The sequence below is a fragment of the Oncorhynchus clarkii genome, chromosome 7 (genome assembly GCF_045791955.1).
Source record: "Oncorhynchus clarkii lewisi isolate Uvic-CL-2024 chromosome 7, UVic_Ocla_1.0, whole genome shotgun sequence".
Taxonomy (NCBI): Eukaryota; Metazoa; Chordata; class Actinopteri; order Salmoniformes; family Salmonidae; genus Oncorhynchus; species Oncorhynchus clarkii.
This window is the reverse complement of record NC_092153.1, coordinates 87,200,926-87,228,419: the sequence shown is the minus strand read 5'-3', so window position 1 is coordinate 87,228,419 and position 27,494 is coordinate 87,200,926. Positions and strand designations below refer to the sequence as shown.

Below are 27,494 nucleotides of genomic sequence, written 5' to 3'. Positions count from 1 at the left end.
TCACACCAGACCTACTGCCCTGTCTGAGACAGGTAAATCTCCTCACACCAGAATTACTGCCCTGTCTGAGAAAGGTAAATCACCTCACACCAGAATTACTGCCCTGTCTGAGAAAGGTAAATCACCTCACACCAGAATTACTGCCCTGTCTGAGAAAGGTAAATCACCTCACACCAGAATTACTGCCCTGTCTGAGACAGGTAAATGTCCTCACTCCAGACCTACTGCCCTGTCTGAGACAGGTAAATCACCTCACACCAAACCTACTGCCCTGTCTGAGACAGGTAAATGTCCTCACTCCAGACCTACTGCCCTTTCTGAGAAAGGTAAATCACCTCACACTAGGCTTACCGGGGTTTATTATGGATCCCATTAGTTCCTGTCAAGGCAGCAGATACTCTTCCTGGGGTTTATTATGGATCCCATTAGTTCCTGTCAAGGCAGCAGATACTCTTCCTGGGGTTTATTATGGATCCCATTTAGTTCCTGCCAAGGCAGCAGATACTCTTCCTGGGGTTTATTATGGATCCCATTAGTTCCTGTCAAGGCAGCAGATACTCTTCCTGGGGTTTATTATGGATCCCCACTAGTTCCTGGGGTTTATTATGGATCCCCACTAGTTCCTGGGGTTTATTATGGATCCCATTAGTTCCTGTCAAGGCAGCAGATACTCTTCCTGGGGTTTATTATGGATCCCATTAGTTCCTGTCAAGGCAGCAGCTACTCTTCCTGGGGTTTATTATGGATCCCATTAGTTCCTGCCAAGACAGCAGCTACTCTTCCTGGGGTTTATTATGGATCCCATTAGTTCCTGTCAAGGCAGCAGATACTCTTCCTGGGGTTTATTATGGATCCCCATTAGTTCCTGTCAAGGCAGCAGATACTCTTCCTGGGGTTTATTATGGATCCCCATTAGTTCCTGCCAAGGCAGCAGATACTCTTCCTGGGGTTTATTATGGATCCCCATTAGTTCCTGTCAAGGCAGCAGATACTCTTCCTGGGGCCCAAACACATTAAGGCAGTTACATTATATTACATATTAAACAAAATATTAAACAGTACATCATAACATTATTACACCACTACATATCTACAATACAACATGTATAATACCACCATACAACGATATTACATTGTACGTGTGTGTGCTTGTGCTTGTTTGCGTATGTCTGTACCTGTGTGTGTGCTAGTGCTTGTTTGCGTATGTCTGTACCTGTGTGTGTGCTAGTGCTTGTTTGTGTATGTCTGTACCTGTGTGTGTGTGTCTCTTCACAGTCCCTGCTTCTACAGTGGGGCAAAAAAGTATTTAGTCAGCCACCAATTGTGTAAGTTCTCCCACTTAAAAAGATGAGAGAGGCCTATGTAGTACTGTGGAATAGAGTTTCCATGTAGTCATGGCTCTATGTAGTACTGTGGAATAGAGTTCCATGTAGTCATGGCTCTATGTGGTACTGTGGAATAGAGGTCCATGTAGTAATGGCTCTATGTAATACTGTGGAATAGAGTTCCATGGAGTCATGGCTCTATGTAGTACTGTGGAATAGAGTTCCATGTAGTCATGTCTCTATGTAATACTGTGGAATAGAGTTCCATGTGGTCATGGCTCTATGTAGTACTGTGGAATAGAGTTCCATGTAGTCATGGCTCTATGTAGTACTGTGGAATAGAGTTTCCATGTAGTCATGGCTCTATGTAGTTCTGTGGAATAGAGTTCCATGTAGTCATGGCTCTATGTAGTACTGTGGAATAGAGTTTCCATGTAGTCATGGCTCTATGTAGTACTGTGGAATAGAGGTCCATGTAGTCATGGCTCTCTGTAGTACTGTGGAATAGAGTTTCCATGTAGTCATGGCTCTATGTAGTACTGTGGAATAGAGTTTCCATGTAGTCTTGGCTCTATGTAGTACTGTGGAATAGAGTACCATGTAGTCATGGCTCTATGTAGTACTGTGGAATAGAGGTCCATGTAGTCATGGCTCTATGTAGTACTGTGGAGTAGAGTTCCATGTAGTCATGGCTCTATGTAGTACTGTGGAATAGAGTTTCCATGTAGTCATGGCTCTCTGTAGTACTGTGGAATAGAGTTCCATGTAGTCATGGCTCTATGTAGTACTGTGAGCCTCCCATAGTCTGTTCTGGACTTGAGCAGTTGTAATTTTCTGAAGTTCCTCTTTGTGGCACTGACCACACGACTGAACAGTGGTCAAGGTGCGACAAAACTCGGGCTTGTAGGACCTGCCTTGTTGATAGTGTTGTTATTAAGAAGGCAGAGCATTGCTTTATTATAGACAGACTTCTCCCCATCTTAGCTACTACTGCATCAATATATTTTGACCATGACAGTTTACAATCTAGGGTTACTCCAAGAAGTTTAGTCACCTCCACTTGCTCAATTTACACATTATTTATTACAAGATTTAGTTGAGGTTGGGGGTTTAGTGAATGATTTGGCCCAAATAGAATGCTTTTAGTTTTGGAAATATTTAGGACTAACTTATTCCTTGCCGCCCACTCTGAAACTAACTGCAGCTCTTTGTTGAGTGTTGCAGTCATTTCAGTCTCTGTAGTAGCTGACGGGTATAGTGGTGAGTGTTGCAGTCATTTCAGTCTCTGTAGTAGCTGACGGGTATAGTGGTGAGTCATCCACATAGTCTGCATCACTTCCAATCCCGGTAGTTCAAAAGTTTGGGGTCACTTAGAATTTCCTTGTTTTTGAAATAAATGCACATTTATGTCCATTAAAATAACGTAAAATTGATCAGAAATACAGTGGAGACATTGTTAATGTTGTAAATGACTATTGTAGCTGGAATATCTACATGGGCGTACAGAGGCCCATTATCATCAACCATCACTCCTGTCTTCCAATGGCACATTGTGTTAGCTAATCCAAGTTTATAATTTTAAAAGGCTAATTGATCATTAGAAAACCATTTTGCAATTATGTTAGCACAGCTGAAAACTGTTGTCCCGATTAAAGAAGCAGTAAAACTGGCTTTCTTTAGACTAGCTGAGTATCTGAGTTTGTGTGTTGGAAGTTAACAGAAGATTAGGATTTGTAGAGAACCAAGGACATCATCAGAGAACAGAGGGCATCATCAGAGAACAGAGGGCATCATCAGAGAACAGAGGGCATCATCAGAGAACAGAGGGCATCATCAGAGAACAGAGGGCATCATCAGATAACAGAGGGCATCATCAGATAACAGAGGGCATCATCAGATAACAAAGGGCATCATCAGACAACAGAGGGCATCATCAGAGGGCATCATCAAAGAACAGAGGACATCATCAGACAACAGAGGACATCATCAGACAACAGAGGACATCATCAGAGAACAGAAGATAAGGATCTGTAGAGAACAGAGGACATCATCAGACAACAGAGGACATCATCAGACAACAGAGGACATCATCAGACAACAGAGGACATCATCAGACAACAGAGGACATCATCAGACAACAGAGGACATCATCAGACAACCGAGGACATCATCAGAGAACCGAGGACATCATCAGAGAACCGAGGACATCATCAGAGAACCGAGGACATCATCAGACAACAGAGGACATCATCAGAGAACAGAGGACATCATCAGAGGACATCATCAGAGAACCGAGGACATCATCAGAGAACCGAGGACATCATCAGAGAACCGAGGACATCATCGGACAACAGAGGACATCATCAGAGAACCGAGGACATCATCGGACAACAGAGGACATCATCAGAGAACAGAGGACATCATCAGAGAACAGAGGACATCATCAGAGAACCGAGGACATCATCGGAGAACCGAGGACATCATCGGACAACAGAGGACATCATCGGAGAACAGAGGACATCATCAGAGAACCGAGGACATCATCGGACAACAGAGGACATCATCGGAGAACAGAGGACATCATCAGAGAACTGAGGACATCATCAGAGAACCGAGGACATCATCAGAGAACCGAGGACATCATCAGAGAACCGAGGACATCATCAGAGAACCGAGGACATCATCAGAGAACCGAGGACATCATCAGACAACAGAGGACATCATCAGAGAACAGAGGACATCATCAGAGAACAGAAGATAAGGATCTGTAGAGATCAGATGACATCATCAGAGGACATCATCAGACAACAGAAGATAAGGATCTGTAGAGAACAGAGGACATCATCAGAGAACAGAAGACATCATCAGAGAACAGAGGACATCATCAGACAACAGAGGACATCATCAGACAACAGAAGATAAGGATCTGTAGAGGTCAGAGGACATCATCAGAAGAGGACAACGGAATATAAGGATCAAAGGACAACAGAAGAGTCTCCTTGGGTTCCCCTTTCTGTTCTCCAGTAGCAGCTCCTGATGTGTCATTCTGTTCCAATGTCCTGTTCTGATGGCCATTTTGTAGTTAGGGCCTTGGTGGAATGAACCAGATCGGGAAGTTACACACACACACTTACACTTTCAGATGCCCCTAGGCTCCCCAACAGTCCTGTGACATCATGATTACGATAATGAGGATGAAGGCAGAGTCTGTAGAACAATGTCCTCTAGTCTACTGTCCAGGAACCTCCACAGCCCAGCAGGAATTCTCTCCAATCACCAGCTAGGGACTGTTGGCACACACACACACACCCTGGCACAGTCTCTATCCGGTGTTGTGTTATCTGTCTGAAAGGGATTTTAATACCATACTTTTCATTTACCCAGGACAGAGCAAACCTTTACAACAATAGAGAAAATATTTTTATTGGTGAGGATCTGTCATTTGCAATTATTCTCCCCATTTGACTCACAGGGCATTCAGCCTGAACACTGGATTCATTATCCAGACAAAGGGAGAGAAATAATGTCCCTCCTCTCCGCCGTCTCTAAAACCCTCTTCATGTTGACTTTCACCAGTCAAATGGATGTCTCTAACTGGTCCAGGGTTCTGGCACCACATCCAACTGGCCACAACAGAGAGCGTCAACTGGCCAGAGTATCAATAAGACAAACCTAGGCTGTGTACCAAATGCCACCCTATTTGCTATATAGTGCACTATTTTGAACAGCACTATGGGTCCTGTAGTGCACTATATTTGGCTCCTGGTCAACAGTAGTGCAATATATAGGGGGTAGGGTGCTATTTGGGACTAAGCCTTGAACACAGCATCAACCACCCACCCAGCTTGCTACCCACCCAGCCAGCTAACCACCCACACAGCTAGCTAACAACCAACCCTCAAAGCTAGCTAACCACCCACCCACAAAGCTAGCTAACAACCCACCCACACAGCTAGCTAACAACCAACCCTCAAAGCTAGCTAACCACCCACCCACAAAGCTAGCTAACCACCCACCCACACAGCTAGCTAACAACCCACCCACTCTGCTAGCTAACCACACACCCACACAGCTAGCTAACCACCCACCCATCTAGCTAATCACCCACCCACACAGCTAGCTAACCACCCACCCAGTTTCCTAACCACCCACCCAACCATACAGCTAGCTAAACACCCACACAGCTAGCTAACTACCCACTCACCCACACTGCTAGCTAACCACCCACCCACACAACTAGCTAACCACTCACCCACACAGCTAGCTAACCACCCACCCACACAGCTAGCTAACCACCCAACCAGCTAGCTAACGACCCACCCACACTGCTAGCTAACCACCCACCCAAACTGCTAGCTAACCACCCACCCACACTGCTAGCTAACCACCCACCCACAAAGCTAGCTAACCACCCACCCATACTGCTAGCAAACCACCCACCCACAAAGCTAGCTAACCACCCACCCAGCTAGCTAACCACCCAGCCACCAAGCAAACCACCCACCCACCCAACTAGCTAACCACCCACCCACCTACACAGCTAGCTAACCACCCACCCACCCACACAGCTAGCTAACCACCCACCCACCCAGCTTCCTAACCACCCACCCACACAGCTAGCTAACTACCCACTCACCCACACAGCTAGCTAACAACCCACCCACTCTGATAGCTAACCACCCACCCACCCACCCACAAAGCTAGCTAACCACCCACACATCTTGCTAATCACCCACCCACCCTCACAGCTAGCTAACCACCCACCCAGCTTCCTAACCACCCACCCACCCACACAGCTAGCTAACCACCCACACAGCTAGCTAACTACCCACTCACCCACACTGCTAGCTAACCACCCACCCACACAGTTAGCTAACCACCCACCCACACTGCTAGCTAACCACCCAACCACACAGCTAGCTATCCACCGAGCCACCTAGCTAACCACCCAGCCACCTAGCTAACCACCCACCCACCCAACTAGCTAACCACCCACCCACCCAACTAGTTAACCCCCCACCTACACAGCTAGCTAACCACCCACACACCCACACAGCTAGCTAACCACCCAACCACCCAGCTTCCTAACCACCCACCCACCAACACTGCTAGCTAACCAACCACCCAGCTAGCTAACCACCCAGCCACCTAGCTAACCACCCACCCACCCAACTAGCTAACCACCCACCCACCTACACAGCTAGCTAACCACCCACCCACCCACAAAGCTAGCTAACCACCCACCCACAAAGCTAGCTAACAACCCACCCACACAGCTAGCTAACAACCAACCCTCAAAGCTAGCTAACCACCCACCCACACAGCTAGCTAACCACCCACCCAGTTTCCTAACCACCCACCCAACCATACAGCTAGCTAACCACCCACACAGCTAGCTAACTACCCACTCACCCACACTGCTAGCTAACCACCCACCCACACAACTAGCTAACCACTCACCCACACAGCTAGCTAACCACCCACCCACACAGCTAGCTAACCACCCAACCAGCTAGCTAACGACCCACCCACACTGCTAGCTAACCACCCACCCAAACTGCTAGCTAACCACCCACCCACACTGCTAGCTAACCACCCACCCACAAAGCTAGCTAACCACCCACCCACACTGCTAGCAAACCACCCACCCACACAGCTAGCTAACCACCCACCCAGCTAGCTAACCACCCAGCCACCAAGCAAACCACCCACCCACCCAACTAGCTAACCACCCACCCACCTACACAGCTAGCTAACCACCCACCCACCCACACAGCTAGCTAACCACCCACCCACCCAGCTTCCTAACCACCCACCCACACAGCTAGCTAACTACCCACTCACCCACACAGCTAGCTAACAACCCACCCACTCTGATAGCTAACCACCCACCCACCCACAAAGCTAGCTAACCACCCACACATCTAGCTAATCACCCACCCACCCTCACAGCTAGCTAACCACCCACCCAGCTTCCTAACCACCCACCCACCCACACAGCTAGCTAACCACCCACACAGCTAGCTAACTACCCACTCACCCACACTGCTAGCTAACCACCCACCCACACAGTTAGCTAACCACCCACCCACACTGCTAGCTAACCACCCAACCACACAGCTAGCTAACCACCCAGCCACCTAGCTAACCACCCAGCCACCTAGCTAACCACCCACCCACCCAACTAGCTAACCACCCACCCACCCAACTAGTTAACCCCCCACCTACATAGCTAGCTAACCACCCACACACCCACACAGCTAGCTAACCACCCAACCACCCAGCTTCCTAACCACCCACCCACCAACACAGCTAGCTAACCAACCACCCAGCTAGCTAACCACCCAGCCACCTAGCTAACCACCCACCCACCCAACTAGCTAACCACCCACCCACCTACACAGCTAGCTAACCACCCACCCACCCACACAGCTAGCTAACCACCCACCCACCCAGCTTCTTAACCACCCATCCACCCACACAGCTAGCTAACCACCCACAAAGCTAGCTAACTACCCACTCACCCACACAGCTAACTAACAGCCCACCCACTCTGATAGCTAACCACCCACCCACCCACAAAGCTAGCTAACCACCCACCCATCTAGCTAATCACCCACCCACCCTCACAGCTAGCTAACCACCCACCCCGCTTCCTAACCACCCACCCACCCACACAGCTAGCTAACCACCCACACAGCTAGCTAACTACCCACTCACCCACACTGCTAGCTAACCACCCACCCACACAGCTAGCTAACCACCCACCCACACTGCTAGCTAACCACCCAACCACACAGCTAGCTATCCACCCACCCAGCTAGCTAACCACCCACCCACCCAACTAGTTAACCCCCCACCTACACAGCTAGCTAACCACCCACACACCCACACAGCTAGCTAACAACCCACCCACCCAGCTTCCTAACCACCCACCCACCAACACAGCTAGCTAACCACCCACACAGCTAGCTAACTACCCACTCACCCACACTGCCAGCAAACCACCCACCCACACAGCCAGCTAACCACCCACCCAGTTAGCTAATCACCCACTCAACCACACTGCTAGCTAACCACTCACCCACACAGCTAGCGAACCACCCACCCATCCAACTAGCTAACCACCCACCCACCTACACAGCTAGCTAACCACCCACCCACCCACACAGCTAGCTAACCACCCACCCACCCAGCTTCCTAACCACCCACCCACTCACACAGCTAGCTAACTACCCACTCACCCACACAGCTAGCTAACAACCCACCCACTCTGATAGCTAACCACCCACCCACCCACAAAGCTAGCTAACCACCCACACATCTAGCTAGTCACCCACCCACCCTCACAGCTAGCTAACCACCCACACAGCTTCCTAACCACCCACCCACCCACACAGCTAGCTAACCACCCACACAGCTAGCTAACTACCCACTCACCCACACTGCTAGCTAACCACCCACCCACACAGCTAGCTAACCACCCACCCACACTGCTAGCTAACCACCCAACCACACAGCTAGCTATCCACCCACCCAGCTAGCTAACCACCCACCCACCCAACTAGTTAACCCCCCACCTACACAGCTAGCTAACCACCCACACACCCACACAGCTAGCTAACAACCCACCCACCCAGCTTCCTAACCACCCACCCACTCACACAGCTAGCTAACTACCCACTCACCCACCCAGCTAGCTAACCACCCACCCACCCAACTAGTTAACCCCCCACCTACACAGCTAGCTAACCACCCACACACCCACACAGCTAGCTAACCACCCACCCACCCACCCAGCTTTCTAACCACCCACCCACCAACACAGCTAGCTGACCACCCACACAGCTAGCTAACTACCCACTCACCCACACTGCCAGCTAACCACCCACCCACACAGCCAGCTAACCACCCACCCAGTTAGCTAATCACCCACTCAACCACACTGCTAGCTAACCACCCACCCACACAGCTAGCTAACCACCCACCCACCCAGCTTCCTAACCACCCACCCACCCACACAACTAGCTAACCACCCACCCACACAGCTAGCTAACCACCCAACCAGCTAGCTAACCACCCACCCACACAGCTAGCTAAACACCCACCCACACTGCTAGCTAACCCCCCACCCACACAGCTAGCTAACCACCCACCCAGCTAGCTAACCACCCAGCCACCTAGCTAACCACCCACCCACCTACACAGCTAGCTAACCACCCACCCACCCACACAGCTAGCTAACCACCCACCCACCCAGCTTCCTAACCACCCATCCACCCACACAGCTAGCTAACCACCCACAAAGCTAGCTAACTACCCACTCACCCTCACAGCTAACTAACAACCCACCCACTCTGATAGCTAACCACCCACCCACCCACAAAGCTAGCTAACCACCCACCCATCTAGCTAATCACCCACCCACCCTCACAGCTAGCTAACCACCCACCCCGCTTCCTAACCACCCACCCACCCACACAGCTAGCTAACCACCCACACAGCTAGCTAACTACCCACTTACCCACACTGCTAGCTAACCACCCACCCACACAGCTAGCTAACCACCCACCCACACTGCTAGCTAACCACCCAACCACACAGCTAGCTATCCACCCACCCAGCTAGCTAACCACCCAGCCACCTAGCTAACCACCCACCCACCCAACTAGTTAACCCCCCACCTACACAGCTAGCTAACCACCCACACACCCACACAGCTAGCTAACAACCCACCCACCCAGCTTCCTAACCACCCACCCACCAACACAGCTAGCTAACCACCAACACAGCTAGCTAACTACCCACTCACCCACACTGCCAGCAAACCACCCACCCACACAGCTAGCTAACTACCCACTCACCCACACTGCTAGCTAACCAACCACCCACACAGCTAGCTAACCACCCACTCACCCACACAGCTATCTAACCACTCACCCACACAGCTATCTAACCACCCACCCAGCTATCTAACCACCCACCCACACTGCTAGCTAACCACCCACCCAGCTAGCTAACCACCCACCTACACTGCTAGCTAACCGCCCACCCACCCAGCTAGCTAACCGCCCACCCACACTGCCAGCTAACCACTCACCCAGCAAGCTAACCACCCACCCAGCTAGCTAACCACCCACCCAGCTAGCTAACCACCCACCCAGCTAGCTAACCACCCACCCAACCAACTCCAGTGGATGAATGGCAGCATTGTGCTTTGTTCCCAGGCCTGGTGTGTCACTATGGATTTTCCTCTGCTGCTGACTGCTGCTGGCTCACAGTACTTCATTATGGTGACAGAGTGTCAGGACTCTCTCTCTCTCTCTCTCTCTCTCTCTCTCTCTCTCTCTCTCTCTCTCTCTCTCTCTCTCTCTCTCTCTCTCTCTCTCTCTCTCTCTCTCTCTCTCTCTCTCTCTCTCTCTCTCTCTCTCTCTCTCTCTCTCTCAATTCAATTCAATTCAATTCAATTTTGACAAGTTCATTATTACTTACATTGTCAAAGTATACATATCGAACAATAAAATAAAAATATATATTTAAATATAAAATATATATATATATATTTCTATATGAATAAATGGTGGGACCAACAGCAATAATAGTAGTAGTAGTGGACATGGGATTACCATTAACAACAACTACAACAACAATATTAATCAGAACAACAATACATTAAAGCTATGGTAGTAGACCAGCGTCATCCTGACTGAGAAGACACATGACGTGGTAGTAGACCAGCGTCATCCTGACTGAGAAGACACATGACCTGGTAGTAGACCAGCGTCAACATGACTGAGAAGACACAAAACAAAACGGGAAATATTGTCGACATTACTTTACACTTTTCACCGGCTGTCCCTCAGGTTGTGGCATGAGGACACATTTGTCACAGCTGCCAAAACTGCACATTTTGTCTTTTCACCCAATAAATATTAGATTTTTTTCTTCATCTTTTATAGTTTCAAATTCTTTGTATTGAATTATAATTTTGGTAAAGAAATACTCTCTTAGGTCTGAGTATTTGTCACAGTGTAATAGGAAATGCAGCTCTGTCTCTTCCTCTCCCCTGGAGCAGAGTGAGCACAGCCTGTCCTCTCTGGTCAGCCAGGTTTGTCTGTGACGACCGGTCTCTATAGCCAGACTGTCCTCTCTGGGCAGCCAGGTTTGTCTGTGACGACCGGTCTCTATAGCCAGACTGTCCTCTCTGGGCAGCCAGGTTTGTCTGTGACGACCGGTCTCTATAGCCAGACTGTCCTCTCTGGGCAGCCAGGTTTGTCTGTGACGACCGGTCTCTACAGCCAGACTGTCCTCTCTGGGCAGCCAGGTTTGTCTGTGACGACCGGTCTCTATAGCCAGACTGTCCTCTCTGGGCAGCCAGGTTTGTCTGTGACGACCGGTCTCTACAGCCAGACTGTGCTCACTGAGTCTGTACCTAGTCAATGTTTTCCTCAGTTTTCTATCAGTCACAGTGGTCAGATAGTCTGCCACCATGTACTGTCTGTTTAGAGCCAAATAGCATTGAAGTTTACTTTGATTTTTTGTGGTGTCTTTCCAATAGGTGATATATTTTTCTTTTTGTTTTGTGATGATTTGGTTGGGCCAGATATTCTGAGTGCTGTCCTGAGGCTCTATGGGGTTGGTTTGGGTTGGTGAACTGAGCCTCAGAACCAGCTGGCTGACTGCTGTCCTGAGGCTCTATGGGGTTGGTTTGGGTTAGTGAACTGAGCCTCAGAACCAGCTGGCTGAGTGCTGTCCTGAGGCTTTATGGGGTTGGTTTGGGTTAGTGAACTGAGCCTCAGAACCAGCTGGCTGAGTGCTGTCCTGAGGCTCTATGGGGTTGGTTTGGGTTGGTGAACTGAGCCTCAGAGCCAGCTGGCTGAGGGGACTCTTCTCTTGTTTCATCTCTTGACATTGTAGAGCTGTGTGATGGAATGTTTTGGGGTCACTTGTTTTTAGATGGTTGTAAAATTTGATGTCTCTTTTTTCTATTAGAATGAGGAGGGGGTATTGGCCCCCTTCTGCTCTACATGCGTTATTTGGAGTTTTTCTTTGCACATGCGATACAGTCTTGCAAACCTCTGCATGCAGTATTTCGATTGGATGTTTGTCCCATTTGGTAAATTCATTATTAGAGATTGGACCCCATACTTCACTGCCATATAGAGCAACTGGTTCTAGAACTGATTGGAACATTTTGAGCCAGATTCTAATTGGAATTTTGATTTTAATGTTCCTTTTAATGGCATAGAATGCTCTTCATGCGTTGTCTCTCAGCTCATTCACAGCCATGTGAAAGCTACCTGTGTTGCTGATATTTAGTCCTAGATACAGTATGTGTAGTTTTTGGTGTGTTCTAATAGAACTGTGTCCAATTATAATTTATATTTGTCATCCTGATTTTCTCTCTCGCTCCCATTCTCTCTCTTTCTCTCCCTTTCTCTCTTTCTACATTTTCTCTTATTTTCTCTCTCTCCCATACTCTCCCTGTCCCTCACCCTCTCTCTCTCTCCCTCTCTAACCCCTAACAGATGTGAATGAGTGTGTGACCAGCACGCACAGTTGCCAGGCCAGTGAGCGCTGTGTGAACACCGTGGGATCGTTTGTGTGTGAGAGGACCGTCACTTGTCCTGCTGGCTTCCAGCTCAGGAACCAAGTCTGTGAGGGTGAGTTGGTCAACATCATCATCATTATGATTATGAAGTAAAATTGGTTTGTTTTACTTAAGCTAATAAGTTAAATATAGTTAAATAAAGGTTCAATAAAAAAAATATATATATAGACAAAGTTAAATTTAGTAAAATAATTGGTCTGATTTCTTTGCTAGACTACAGTATCAACATTAATACTTTGGATTGTGGGACGGTTAGATCACATATTTAATCACTAAAAACGCCCCTCAACGTCATACCCTGTAAGTTTGTGTCTAAAGTGCTGGGAAAGTGGGCAACATGGCAGTGTGAAATTGTAGATGACAAGTTGTTGTGGTTACTAAAACAGCTGGGTTGTAGATTTACACAATACATGTCCTATATATAGACAGTGCCTTGCGAAAGTATTCGGCCCCCTTGAACTTTGCGACCTTTTGCCACATTTCAGGCTTCAAACATAAAGATATAAAACTGTATTTTTTTGTGAAGAATCAACAACAAGTGGGACACAATCATGAAGTGGAACGACATTTATTGGATATTTCAAACTTTTTTAACAAATCAAAAACTGAAAAATTGGGCGTGCAAAATTATTCAGCCCCTTTACTTTCAGTGCAGCAAACTCTCTCCAGAAGTTCAGTGAGGATCTCTGAATGATCCAATGTTGACCTAAATGACTAATGATGATAAATACAATCCACCTGTGTGTAATCAAGTCTCCGTATAAATGCACCTGCACTGTGATAGTCTCAGAGGTCCGTTAAAAGCGCAGAAAGCATCATGAAGAACAAGGAACACACCAGGCAGGTCCGAGATACTGTTGTGAAGAAGTTTAAAGCCGGATTTGGATACAAAAAGATTTCCCAAGCTTTAAACATCCCAAGGAGCACTGTGCAAGCGATAATATTGAAATGGAAGGAATATCAGACCACTGCAAATCTACCAAGACCTGGCCGTCCCTCTAAACTTTCAGCTCATACAAGGAGAAGACTGATCAGAGATTCAGCCAAGTGGTCAGTGGTCTGATACTCCTTCCATTTGTCCCACTTGTTGTTGATTCTTCACAAAAAAATACAGTTTTATATCTTTATGTTTGAAACCTGAAATGTGGCAAAAGGTCGCAAAGTTCAAGGGGGCCGAATACTTTCGCAAGGCACTGTATATATATATATATATATATATATATATATATATACCCACTAAGTCAATACATGTCCTGTATATATATATATATACCCACTAAGTCAATACATGTCCTATATATATATATATAGGACATGTATTGACTTAGTGGGTATATATATATAGGACATGTATTGACTTGGTGGGTATATATATATATATATATATAGGACATGTATTGACTTAGTGGGTATATATATATATATATATATATATATATATATATATATATATATATATATATATATATATATATATATATATATATATATATAGGACATGTATTGACTTAGTGGGTATATATATATAGGACATGTATTGACTTAGTGGGTATATTGTTGCAGTCTACTGCAGAGAGAGCCTGCAAAGTAATGTCATACTTTCCAGGTCCATACCCAAACAGTTCGAACTACTAATTTTGAAAATTACTCTCTCCAGAAATAAGTCTCTCACTGTTGCCGCCTGCTACCGACCCCCCTCAGCTCCCAGCTGTGCCCTGGACACCATTTGTGAATTGATCGCCCCCCATCTAGCTTCAGAGTTTGTTCTGTTAGGTGACCTAAACTGGGATATGCTTAACACCCCGGCAGTCCTACAATCTAAGCTAGATGCCCTCAATCTCACTCAAATCATCAAGGAACCCACCAGGTACAACCCTAACTCTGTAAACAAGGGCACCCTCATTGACGTCATCCTGACCAACTGGCCCTCCAAATACACCTCCGCTGTCTTCAACCAGGATCTCAGCGATCACTGCCTCATTGCCTGTATCCGCTACGGAGCCGCAGTCAAACGACCACCCCTCATCACTGTCAAACGCTCCCTAAAACACTTCTGTGAGCAGGCCTTTCTAATCGACCTGGCCCGGGTATCCTGGAAGGACATTGACCTCATCCCGTCAGTTGAGGATGCCTGGTCTTTCTTTAAAAGTAACTTCCTCACCATTTTAGATAAGCATGCTCCGTTCAAAAAATGCAGAACTAAGAACAGATATAGCCCCTGGTTCACTCCAGACCTGACTGCCCTCGACCAGCACAAAAACATCCTGTGGCGGACTGCACTAACATCGAACAGTCCCCGCGATATGCAACTGTTCAGGGAAGTCAGGAACCAATACACACAGTCAGTCAGGAAAGCTAAAGCCAACTTCTTCAGGCAGAAGTTTGCATCCTGTAGCTCCAACTCCAAAAAGTTCTGGGACACTGTGAAGTCCATGGAGAACAAGAGCACCTCCTCCCAGCTGCCCACTGCACTGAGGCTAGGTAACACGGTCACCACCGATAAATCCATGATTATCGAAAACTTCAACAAGCATTTCTCAACGGCTGGCCATGCCTTCCGCCTGGCTACTCCAACCTCGGCCAACAGCTCCCCCCCCCCCCGCAGCTACTCGCCCAAGCCTCTCCAGGTTCTCCTTTACCCAAATCCAGATAGCAGATGTTCTGAAAGAGCTGCAAAACCTGGACCCGTACAAATCAGCTGGGCTTGACAATCTGGACCCTCTATTCCTGAAACTATCCGCCGCCATTGTCGCAACCCCTATTACCAGCCTGTTCAACCTCTCTTTCATATCGTCTGAGATCCCCAAGGATTGGAAAGCTGCAGCAGTCATCCCCCTCTTCAAAGGGGGCGACACCCTGGACCCAAACTGTTACAGACCAATATCCATCCTGCCCTGCCTATCTAAGGTCTTCGAAAGCCAAGTCAACAAACAGATCACTGACCATCTTGAATCCCACCGTACCTTCTCCGCTGTGCAATCTGGTTTCCGAGCTGGTCACGGGTGTACCTCAGCCACGCTCAAGGTGCTAAACGATATCATAACCGCCATCGATAAAAGACAGTACTGTGCAGCCGTCTTCATAGACCTTGCCAAGGCTTTCGACTCTGTCAATCACCGTATTCTTATTGGCAGACTCAGTAGCCTCGGTTTTTCGGATGACTGCCTTGCCTGGTTCACCAATTACTTTGCAGACAGAGTTCAGTGTGTCAAATCGGAGGGCATGCTGTCCGGTCCTCTGGCAGTCTCTGTGGGGGTGCCACAGGGTTCAATTCTCGGGCCGACTCTTTTCTCTGTATATATCAATGATGTTTCTCATGCTGCGGGCGATTCCCTGATCCACCTCTACGCAGACGACACCATTCTATATACTTCCGGCCCGTCCTTGGACACTGTGCTATCTAACCTCCAAACGAGCTTCAATGCCATACAGCACTCCTTCCGTGGCCTCCAACTGCTCTTAAACGCTAGTAAAACCAAATGCATGCTTTTCAACCGTTCGCTGCCTGCACCCGCACGCCTGACCAGCATCACCACCCTGGATGGTTCCGACCTTGAATATGTGGACATCTATAAGTACCTAGGTGTCTGGCTAGACTCTAAACTCTCCTTCCAGACCCATATCAAACATCTCCAATCGAAAATCAAATCAAGAGTCGGCTTTCTATTCCGCAACAAAGCCTCCTTCACTCACGCCGCCAAACTTACCCTAGTAAAACTGACTATCCTACCGATCCTCGACTTCGGCGATGTCATCTACAAAATTGCTTCCAACACTCTACTCAGCAAACTGGATGCAGTTTATCACAGTGCCATCCGTTTTGTCACTAAAGCACCTTATACCACCCACCACTGCGACTTGTATGCTCTAATCGGCTGGCCCTCGCTACATATTCGTCGCCAGACCCACTGGCTCCAGCTCATCTACAAGTCCATGCTAGGTAAAGCTCCGCCTTATCTCAGTTCACTGGTTACGATGGCAACACCCATCCGTAGCACGCGCTCCAGCAGGTGTATCTCACTGATCATCCCTAAAGCCAACACCTCATTTGGCCGCCTTTCGTTCCAGTTCTCTGCTGCCTGTGATTGGAACGAATTGCAAAAATCACTGAAGTTGGAGACTTTTATCTCCCTCACCAACTTCAAACATCTGCTATCTGAGCAGCTAACCGATCGCTGCAGCTGTACATAGTCTATTGGTAAATAGCCCACCCATTTTCACCTACCTCATCCCCATACTGTTTTTATTTATTTATTTTTCTGCTCTTTTGCACACCAATATCTCTACCTTTACATAACCATCTGATCATTTATCACTCCAGTGTTAATCTGCATAATTGTAATTATTTGCCTACCTTCTCATGCCTTTTGCACACAATGTATATATAGACTCCCCTTTTTTCTACTGTGTTATTGACTTGTTAATTGTTTACTCCATGTGTAACTCTGTGTTGTCTGTTCACACTGCTATGCCTTATCTTGGCCAGGTCGCAGTTGCAAATGAGAACTTGTTCTCAACTAGCCTACCTGGTTAAATAAAGGTGAAATAAAAAAAAATAAAAAAAAAATATATATATATATATATATATATATATAGGACATGTATTGACTTAGTGGGTATATATATATAGGACATGTATTGACTTAGTGGGTATATATATATATATATATATATATATATATATATATATAGGACATGTATTGACTTAGTGGGTATATATATATATATATATATATATATAGGACATGTATTGACTTAGTGGGTATATATATATATATACAGGACATGTATTGACTTAGTGGGTATATATATATATATACAGGACATGTATTGACTTAGTGGGTATATATATATATATACAGGACATGTATTGACTTAGTGGGTATATATATATATATATACAGGACATGTATTGACTTAGTGGGTATATATATATATATACAGGACATGTATTGACTTAGTGGGTATATATATATATATATACAGGACATGTATTGACTTAGTGGGTATATATATATATATATATAGGACATGTATTGACTTAGTGGGTATATATATATATATATATATATATATATATACAGGACATGTATTGACTTAGTGGGTATATATATATATATATATATAGGACATGTATTGACTTAGTGGGTATATATATATATACAGGACATGTATTGACTTAGTGGGTATATATATATATATATATATAGGACATGTATTGACTTAGTGGGTATATATATATATATAGGACATGTATTGACTTAGTGGGTATATATATATATACCCACTAAGTTTTTGTGTAACTTGTTCTGAAAGTGATGAAAAGTTCAGTTGTTTATAAAAAGTTACATAAAATGTTGAGGTCATTTAAACAGCTGTAATGTTTGATTGGTACCAGATCATTCTGTTATTATTCCAGATTTGAATAGCAGAGAAGTAGAGGAAGATGTCACAACCTTTAACTCTTTGTGTACGTTTTTGTCAAAGTGGTCAAAGTAGCTGATTTGTGTCAAAAGTTGCATTGTTGCATTTACAGTGGATGGAAGTTGGAAGTGATGACGTCACAACGGGGAGTTTTAGGATGTTGAAAATAGTCACATTAGAGTGAATGAAGATGGACAAAAAGTTGAATCGTTTAAAAAAAATACATGTTTTATATAAGCAACTCAATCTAGACCAGTTTGCATATTTTAACATTTGAACAGTGTTTCTAGCTGAAACAGTGTAAGATCACTAGCGTGCAGAAGAGGAAGAAGAGGTATGATGAAGATTTAAAGTGGGGACTTTTGCTTCACAAGCCCCACCTAATTAGGGTTGTTGTATGGTTCCACTGGCATCTGCAGTGAAAATAACTGGGAACATTTTTACTGTATGTAACGCCATGTTCCACCACTATGTCCTGCCATCCAGGACCTCTACACCAGGCGGTGTCAGAGGAAGGCCATAAACATTGTAAAAGACCCCAGCCACCCCAGTCATAGACTGTTCTCTCTACTACCGCATGGCAAGTGGTAGCGGAGTGCCAAGTCTAGGACAAAAAGGCTTCTCAACAGTTTTTACCCCCAAGCCATAAGACTCCTGAACAGGTAACCAAATGGCTACCCAGACTATTTGCATTGTGTGCCTCCCCCCTCATTTACGCTGCTGCTACTCTCTGTAGCTATACATTCTATACATTCATGTACAGACTACCTAAATTGGCCCGACCAACCAGTGCTTCCGCACATTGGCTAACCGGGATATCTGCATTGTGTCCCACCACCCACCAACCCCTCCTTTTACGTAACTGCTGCTCTCTGTTCATCATATATGCACAGTCACTTTAACCATATCAACATGTACTTACTACCTCAATCAGCCTGACTAACAGATGTCTGTATGTAGCCTCGCTACTTTATGGCCTCGCTACTGTATATAGCCTCTCTACTGTATATAGCCTTCCTACTCTTATTTTCAAATGTATTTTTACTATTTTAATACTTTACTACACACACACACACACACACACACACACACACACACACACACACACACACACAACACCTTTTTTTTCGCACTATTGGTTAGAGCCTGTAAGTAAGCATTACTTACACTGTGAGGTCTACACCTGTTGTATTCGGCGCACGTGACCAATAAACATAGATTTTTTGTCCTGTCCTTATGAAAGTGGAACATGGGGTTTCATAAGGACAGGAGGATTGGTGGTGGAACATGGGGTTTCATAAGGACAGGAGGATTGGTGGTGGAACATGGGGTTTCATAAGGACAGGAGGATTGGTGGTGGAACATGGGGTTTCATAAGGACAGGAGGATTGGTGGTGGAACATGGGGTTTCATAAGGACAGGAGGATTGGTGGTGGAACATGGGGTTTCATAAGGACAGGAGGATTGGTGGTGGAACATGGGGTTTCATAAGGACAGGAGCATTGGTGGTGGAACATGGGGTTTCATAAGGACAGGAGGATTGGTGGTGGAACATGGGGTTTCATAAGGACAGGAGCATTGGTGGTGGAACATGGGGTTTCATAAGGACAGGAGGATTGGTGGTGGAACATGGTGTTTCATAAGGACAGGAGGATTGGTGGTGGAACATGGGGTTTCATAAGGACAGGAGGATTGGTGGTGGAACATGGGGTTTCATAAGGACAGGAGGATTGGTGGTGGAACATGGTGTTTCATAAGGACAGGAGAATTGGTGGTGGAACATGGGGTTTCATAAGGACAAGAGGATTGGTGGTGGAACATGGGGTTTCATAAAGTACACATTTTCCCTGTTCTTTAACTTTCTCAACATTAAATAACGGAGCTTATGCAGCTTGAATGGTGAATGTTTTAGGTACGAACGGTCTACGAGGGATATGAATGTTTTGCCCTTGTTGCATACAATGTATTTGGACGGGAAGATGAAAACAACTGGTGGCCTTTGGGCTATGTGTAGCTGTGATTAAGACCGCAGGCTAAACTCTCTTTCCACCCTCTCATCTCTCCTCTCTCTCTTTATATCTCTCACTCCCTCACTGTCTCTTCTCCTTCCTCTCTTTTTCTCTCCTCCCTCTTTCTTCATGTCTCTCTCTCCTCTTTTCTTATCCTTTCTCTCATTCTTCTGGACTGTCCGCTGAGAGGAACAGCCCAGATGTATTCTGAGTCATGTCATCAGTTAGCCTGGGAGGTTTTAAAAGGTTCAGATTTGGAAGTTTTTAAATCACCCTAGAGTCCTCAAACTCCTCTCCCTTCTTCCTTCCCTCTGGCCCTGTTCTCTCCTCCCTCCCTGTTAACTCCCTCATCTCCCTCGCTCCCTCCCTCCTAGGGCTGTGGCGGTAATGACATTGTGTGATTGTCAAGCAAGCAGTCTACACCATCACAATAAATCCATGTAATATAGTCTACCTACACCATCACAATAAATCCATGTACTATAGTCTACACCATCACAATAAATCCATGTAATGTAGTCTACCTACACCATCACAATAAATCCATGTAATATAGCCTACACCATCACAATAAATCCATGTAATATAGCCTACACCATCACAATAAATCCATGTAATAAGGTCTACACCATCACAATAAATCCATGTAATATAGCCTACCTACACCATCACAATAAATCCATGTAATATAGTCTACCTACACCATCACAATAAATCCATGTAATATAGTCTACCTACACCATCACAATAAATCCATGTAATATAGTCTACCTACACCATCACAATAAATCCATGTAATATAGCCCACACCATCACAATAAATCCATGTAATATTGTCTACACCATCACAATAAATCCATGTAATATAGTCTACACCATCACAATAAATCCATGTAATATAGTCTACCTACACCATCACAATAAATCCATGTAATATAGTCTACCTACACCATCACAATAAATCCATGTAATATAGTCTACACCATCACAATAAATCCATGTAATATAGTCTACACCATCACAATAAATCCATGTAATATAGTCTACACCATCACAATAAATCCATGTAATATAGTCTACCTACACCATCACAATAAATCCATGTAATATAGTCTACACCATCACAATAAATCCATGTAATATAGTCTACCTACACCATCACAATAAATCCATGTAATATAGTCTACCTGCAGTGGTGGGTGGTATAAGGTGCTTTAGTAACAAAACGGATGGCACTGTGATAAACTGCATCCAGTTTGCTGAGTAGAGTATTGGAAGCTATTTTGTAGATGACATCGCCGAAGTCGAGGATCGGTAGGATAGTCAGTTTTATTAGGGTAAGTTTGGCGGCGTGAGTGAAGGAGGCTTTGTTGCGAAATAGAAAGCCGACTCTAGATTTGATTTTAGATTGGAGATGTTTGATATGAGTCTGGAAGGAGAGTTTACAGTCTAGCCAGACACCTAGGTACTTATAGATGTCCACATATTCTAGGTCGGAAACCATCCAGGGTGGTGATGCTAGTCGGGCGTGCGGGTGCAGGCAGTGAACGGTTGAAAAGCATGCATTTGGTTTTACTAGCGTTTAAGAGCAGTTGGGGGCCACGGAAGGAGTGTTGTATGGCATTGAAGCTCATTTGGAGGTTAGATAGCACAGTGTCCAAGGAAGGGCCAGAAGTATACAGAATGGTGTCGTCTGCGTAGAGGTGGATCCGCGAATGGCCCGCAGCAAGAGCAACATCATTGATATATACAGAGAAAAGAGTCGGCCCGAGAATTGAACCCTGTGGCACCCCCATAGAGACTGCCAGAGGACCGGACAACATGCCCTCCGATTTGACACACTGAACTCTGTCTGCAAAGTAGTTGGTGAACCAGGCAAGACAGTCATTAGAAAAACCGAGGCTACTGAGTCTGCCGATAAGAATATGGTGATTGACAGAGTCGAAAGCCTTGGCCAGGTCGATAAAGACGGCTGCACAGTACTGTCTTTAATTGATGGCGGTTATGATATCGTTTAGTACCTTGAGCGTGGCTGAGGTGCACCCGTGACCGGCTCGGAAACCAGATTGCACAGCGGAGAAGGTACGGTGGGATTCGAGATGGTCAGTGATCTGTTTGTTGACTAGGCTTTCGAAGACCTTAGATAGGCAGGGCTGGATGGATATAGTTCTGTAACAGTTTGGGTCAAGGGTGTCTCCCCCTTTGAAGAGGGGGATGACTGCGGCAGCTTTCCAATCCTTGGGGATCTCAGACGATATGAAAGAAAGGTTGAACAGACTGGTAATAGGGGTTGCGACAATGGTGGTGGATAGTTTCAGAAAAAGAGGGTCCAGATTGTCAAGACCAGCTGATTTGTACGGGTCCAGGTTTTGCAGCTCTTTCAGAACATCTGCTATCTGGATTTGGGTAAAGGAGAAGCTGGGGAGGCTTGGGCGAGTAGATGCGGGGGGGAGGCGGAGCTGTTGGCCGAGGTTGGAGTAGCCAGGAGGAAGCCATGGCTAGCCGTTGCGAAATGCTTGTTGAAGTTTTCGATTATCATCGATTTATCAGTTGTGACCGTGTTACCTAGCCTCAGTGCAGCGGGCAGCTGGGAGGAGGTGCTCTTGTTCTCCATGGATTTTACAGTGTCCCAGAACTTTTTGTAGTTAGAGCTACAGAATGCAAATTTCTGCTTGAAAAAGCTGGCCTTTCCTGACTGACGGCGTGTATTGGTTCCTGACTTCACTGAACAGTTGCATATCGCGGGGACTATTCGATGCTATTGCAGTCCGCCACAGGATGTTTTTGTGCTGGTCGAGGGCAGTCAGGTCTGGAGTGAACCAAAGGCTATATCAGTTCTTAGTTCTGCATTTTTTGAACGGTGCATGCTTATCTAAGATGGTGAGGAAGTTACTTTTAAAGAATGACCAGGCATCCTCAACCGACGGGATGAGGTCAATAACCTTCCAGGATACCCGGGCCAGGTCGATTAGAAAGGCTTGCTCGCAGAAGTGTTTTAGGGAGCGTTTGACAGTGATGAGGGGTGGTCGTTTGACTGCGGGACCGTAGCGGATACAGGCAATGAGGCAGTGATTGCTGAGATCCTGATTAAAGACAGCAGAGGTGTATTTGGAGGGCTGGTTGGTCAGGATAAAGTCTATGAGGGTGTCCTTGTTTACAGATTTAGGGTTGTACCTGGTGGGTTCCTTGATGATTTGTGTGAGATTGAGGGCATCTAGCTTAGATTGTAGGACTGCCGGGGTGTTAAGCATATCACAGTTTAGGTCACCTAACAGAACAAACTCTGAAGCTAGATGGGGGGCGATTAATTCACAAATGGTGTCCAGGGCACAGTTGGGAGCTGAGGGTGGTCGGTAGCAGGCGGCAACAGTGAGAGACTTATTTCTGGAGAGAGTAATTTTTAAAATTAGTAGTTCGAACTGTTTGGGTATGGACGTGGAAAGTATGACATTACTTTGCAGGCTATCTCTGCAGTAGACTGCAACTCCGCCCCCTTTGGCAGTTCTATCTTGATGGGAAATGTTATAGTTGGGTATGGAAATCTCAGAATTTTTGGTGGTTTTCCTGAGCCAGGATTCGGACACAGCAAGGACATCAGGGTTGGCGGAGTGTGCTAAAGCAGTGAGTAAAACAAACTTAGGGAGGAGGCTTCTGATGTTGACATGCATGAAACCAAGGCTTTTTCGATCACAGAAGTCAACAAATGAGGGTGCCTGGGGACATGCAGGGCCTGGGTTTACCTCCACATCACCTGCGGAACAAAGGAGGAGTAGTATGAGGGTGCCGCTAAAGGCTATCAAAACTGGTCGCCTAGAGCGTTGGGGACAAAGAATAAAAGGAGCAGATTTCTGAGCATGGTAGAATATATTCAGGGCACAATGCGCAGACAGGGGTATGGTGGGGTGCGGGTACAGCGGAGGTAAGCCCAGCCACTGGGTGATGATAAGAGAGGTTGTATCTCTGGACATGCTGGTTGTAATGGGTGAGGTCACCACATGTGTGGGTGGTGGTACAAAGGAGGTATCAGAGGTATGAGGAGTGGAACTAGGGGCTCCATTGTAAACTAAAACAATGATAACTAACCTGAACAACAGTATACAAGGCATATTGACATTTGAGAGAGTCATACAGCGAGGCATAAAGTAATCGCAGGTGTTGATTGGGAGAGCTAGCTAAAACAACAGGTGAGACAACAACAGCTAATCAGCAAACACAACAACTGCAGGTAAAATGGCTATGACTAGGCAGAGAGGGTCGGATTAACTACACACAGAGCCTGAGTTCGCGGCTGGGGCCGACAGATAAAAAATAAATAAACAGAATGGATTACCGTGATTAATGGACAGTCCAGCAGGCATCAGCTATGTAGCCAAGTGATCATAGTGTCCAGAGGGCAGCAGTAGATGGAACAGGGGACCGCCACTACGCTAGCACTCGGGCGACACAACGTTTAAAGTTAGTAGCGTCTGCTCTGAAGGAGGTCGGATGAAGGCACAGCGGATGGAGTATTCGTCGACAGACCAGTCGTGGTGGTGTGGCGGGGGGCCGTGTCGACAGAGAATCCAAGCCAGATGGCGAAAGAGGTATTGTAGAATTTAGTTTGCTAGCCGGGAGATGCGCCTGGCTCACGGCTAACTGGTGCTAGCTTCATGGAAGTGGCGTTAGCCACTATAGCCAATCGGTAGCAGCGGTGAACCGGTGCCAAGGTCCAGAGTTTACAGCAAGGATCCGGTGGAGTATTGGGCTCTAACCGTGTATGAGTGGGGTTCGGGTGAACAGCTGAGTAGGTCGGGAGGTGGGCCTCAGGGATAGCTTCGGTACTAGATGCCACGGTGAGTGCAAGCTAGCTGTGAGGTAGCTAGCTGCAAGCTAGCTGTGAAGATCAGAAGTAGTGGTCCAGGGATTACGGCAGGAATCCGGTGTTGTTGTGGAGAGACAGTCCGATACTGGTAGACGGGCCAGTATTATCCAGGCTAAAAACAGGGCTGGTGTCTGTGCAGAAGGTTGGGTTGAGGTTGGGTGATTTTGGAGGCCAGGACATCTGATGCAGCACTCCATCACTCTCCTTCTTGGTCAAATAGCCCTTGCACAGGCTGGAGCTGTGTTGGGTCATTGTCCTGTTGAAAAACAAATGATAGTCCCAGTAAGCACAAACCAGGTGGGATGGCATATCGCTGCAGAATGCTGTGGTAGCCATGCTGGTTAAGTGTGCCTTGAATTCTAAATAAATCACAGACAGTGTCACCAGCAAAGCACCCCCACACCATCACACCTCCTCCTCCATGCTTCACGGTGGGAACCACACATGCGGAGATCAACCGTTCACCTGTGTCTCACAAAGACATGGCGGTTGGAACCAAAATTCTGAAATGTTCACTCATCAGACCAAAGGACAGATTTCCACCAATCTAATGTCCATTGCTCGTGTTTCTTGGCCCATGCAAGTCTCTTCTTCTTATTGGTGTCCTTTAGTAGTGGTTTCTTTGCAGCAATTCAACCATGAAGGCCTGATTCACACAGTCTCCTCTGAACAGTTGATGTTGAGATGTGTCTGTTACTTAAACTTTGTGAAGCATTTATTTTGGCTACAAATTTCTGAGGCTGGTAAGTCTAATGAACTTATCCTCTGTAGCAGAGGTAACTCTGGGTCTTCCTTTCCTGCTGGGTTCCTCATGAGACCCAGTTTCATCAAAGCGCTTGATTGTTTTTGCGACCGCACTTAAAGAAACTTTCAAGGTTATTGGCGTGTTCTGCATTGACTGACCTTCATGTCTTAAAGTAATGATGGACTGTCATTTCTCTTTGCTTATTTGAGTTGTTCTTGCCATAATATGGACTTGGTCTTTTGCCAAATAGGGCTATCTTCTGTATAACACCCCTACCTTGTCACAACACAACTGATTGGCTCAAACGCATTAAGGAGAAAATAAATTCCACAAATGAACTTTAAACAAGGCACACCTTTCACGAAGGTGTCATCAAGGCAAAGTGTGGCTACTTTGAAGAATCTATTGCATTGGCATTGATGTCAGAGTGATTAGAGGGACAATAGAGTGCTGAGTACTCCAGGCAGGTAACAAGTTTGGTAGGCTGCTAATGACCATCAGCAGCATCAGAGCTTGGAGAAGACTAATTACTGTGACTAAATAGTCACGTGGAATTTGACTGCCTTCAGGACTCGTGACTGCTGGTGTTGCAGTAATACGGTCACCGTAACAGCCCGACTGCCTCCCTATTAGCTCCGATGATTGCCACAAAAAGTCCCCCCATTATGTTCTCAGGGATGCATCCCATCAGACCCAATGACACAACCCTGTACATGCTGCTAATGCTAATGAACACCCCACCTAGTCAAACATCATCATACACTCACAAAGTCCAAAATGAATCACTTGTGAAGTGGAACTTATGTTAACCAAAGTTATGCAACATTTAATATATTATATAAAGTAAGGGAGCTTTTTCAAAAGATACAAATTGACTGCTCTGAATGGTTACATGATTTCTAAGCTGGGTACTGGAACTCAGTCCTTTAAGGGCAGTCAAATGTTATTTTCCAGTCGTATCTATATACTCTCAGTGGTCAGTTTATTAGGTATAATATATATCTAGTATATATATTGTGGAAGGAGGAAATAATATGAATAACTTCATCAAAACAACGTTTTGAATGAAAATACATCAATCATTATTAGAATATGTTGGTATCCCGTGGTATAACAGTGACAGCGCCCTTGAAGACAGTGTTTGGAGGATACATCGGCACGTTCCACTTCGTTTCGGGCCTAACAACACCCCGTGCCATTATATCGTCCAAACACAGTCTTCCAGGGCATTATCACTTCATCAAACCAATAACATGTCTTATTCCTGTTGAGTATAGCTTATATAATGTAGCATTTGATGTGTAGCACTAGAGAATCCCAGACAAGTTATGTTATTGTGTCATTTCTCTGTAAATGTCTGCTTAGTTCTGTATTGTGTACACTCAGTGGACAGTTTATTAGGTAGACCCATCTAGGACCGGACCCCCTTTGCCTCTGGACCAGGCAATGTTTTTCCACTCCTCAATTATCAAGTGTTGGTGGAGCTGCTTCTTCTAGCTGATAGAACTCGGTGTGGTTT

The 27,494-nt window shown here is 46.1% G+C and overlaps 1 protein-coding gene across 1 annotated transcript in view; it reads left to right on the top strand.

Annotated features, from left to right (window-relative positions):
• The window catches only part of LOC139413953 (fibulin 2), a 114,718-nt gene that overhangs the window by 67,308 nt on the left and 19,916 nt on the right, over positions 1–27,494 (top strand). The window contains exon 7 of the mRNA XM_071161844.1: positions 12,854–12,988. Within this exon, the coding sequence (XP_071017945.1) occupies positions 12,854–12,988 (135 nt within the window). The remainder of the gene's footprint in view (positions 1–12,853; positions 12,989–27,494) is intronic.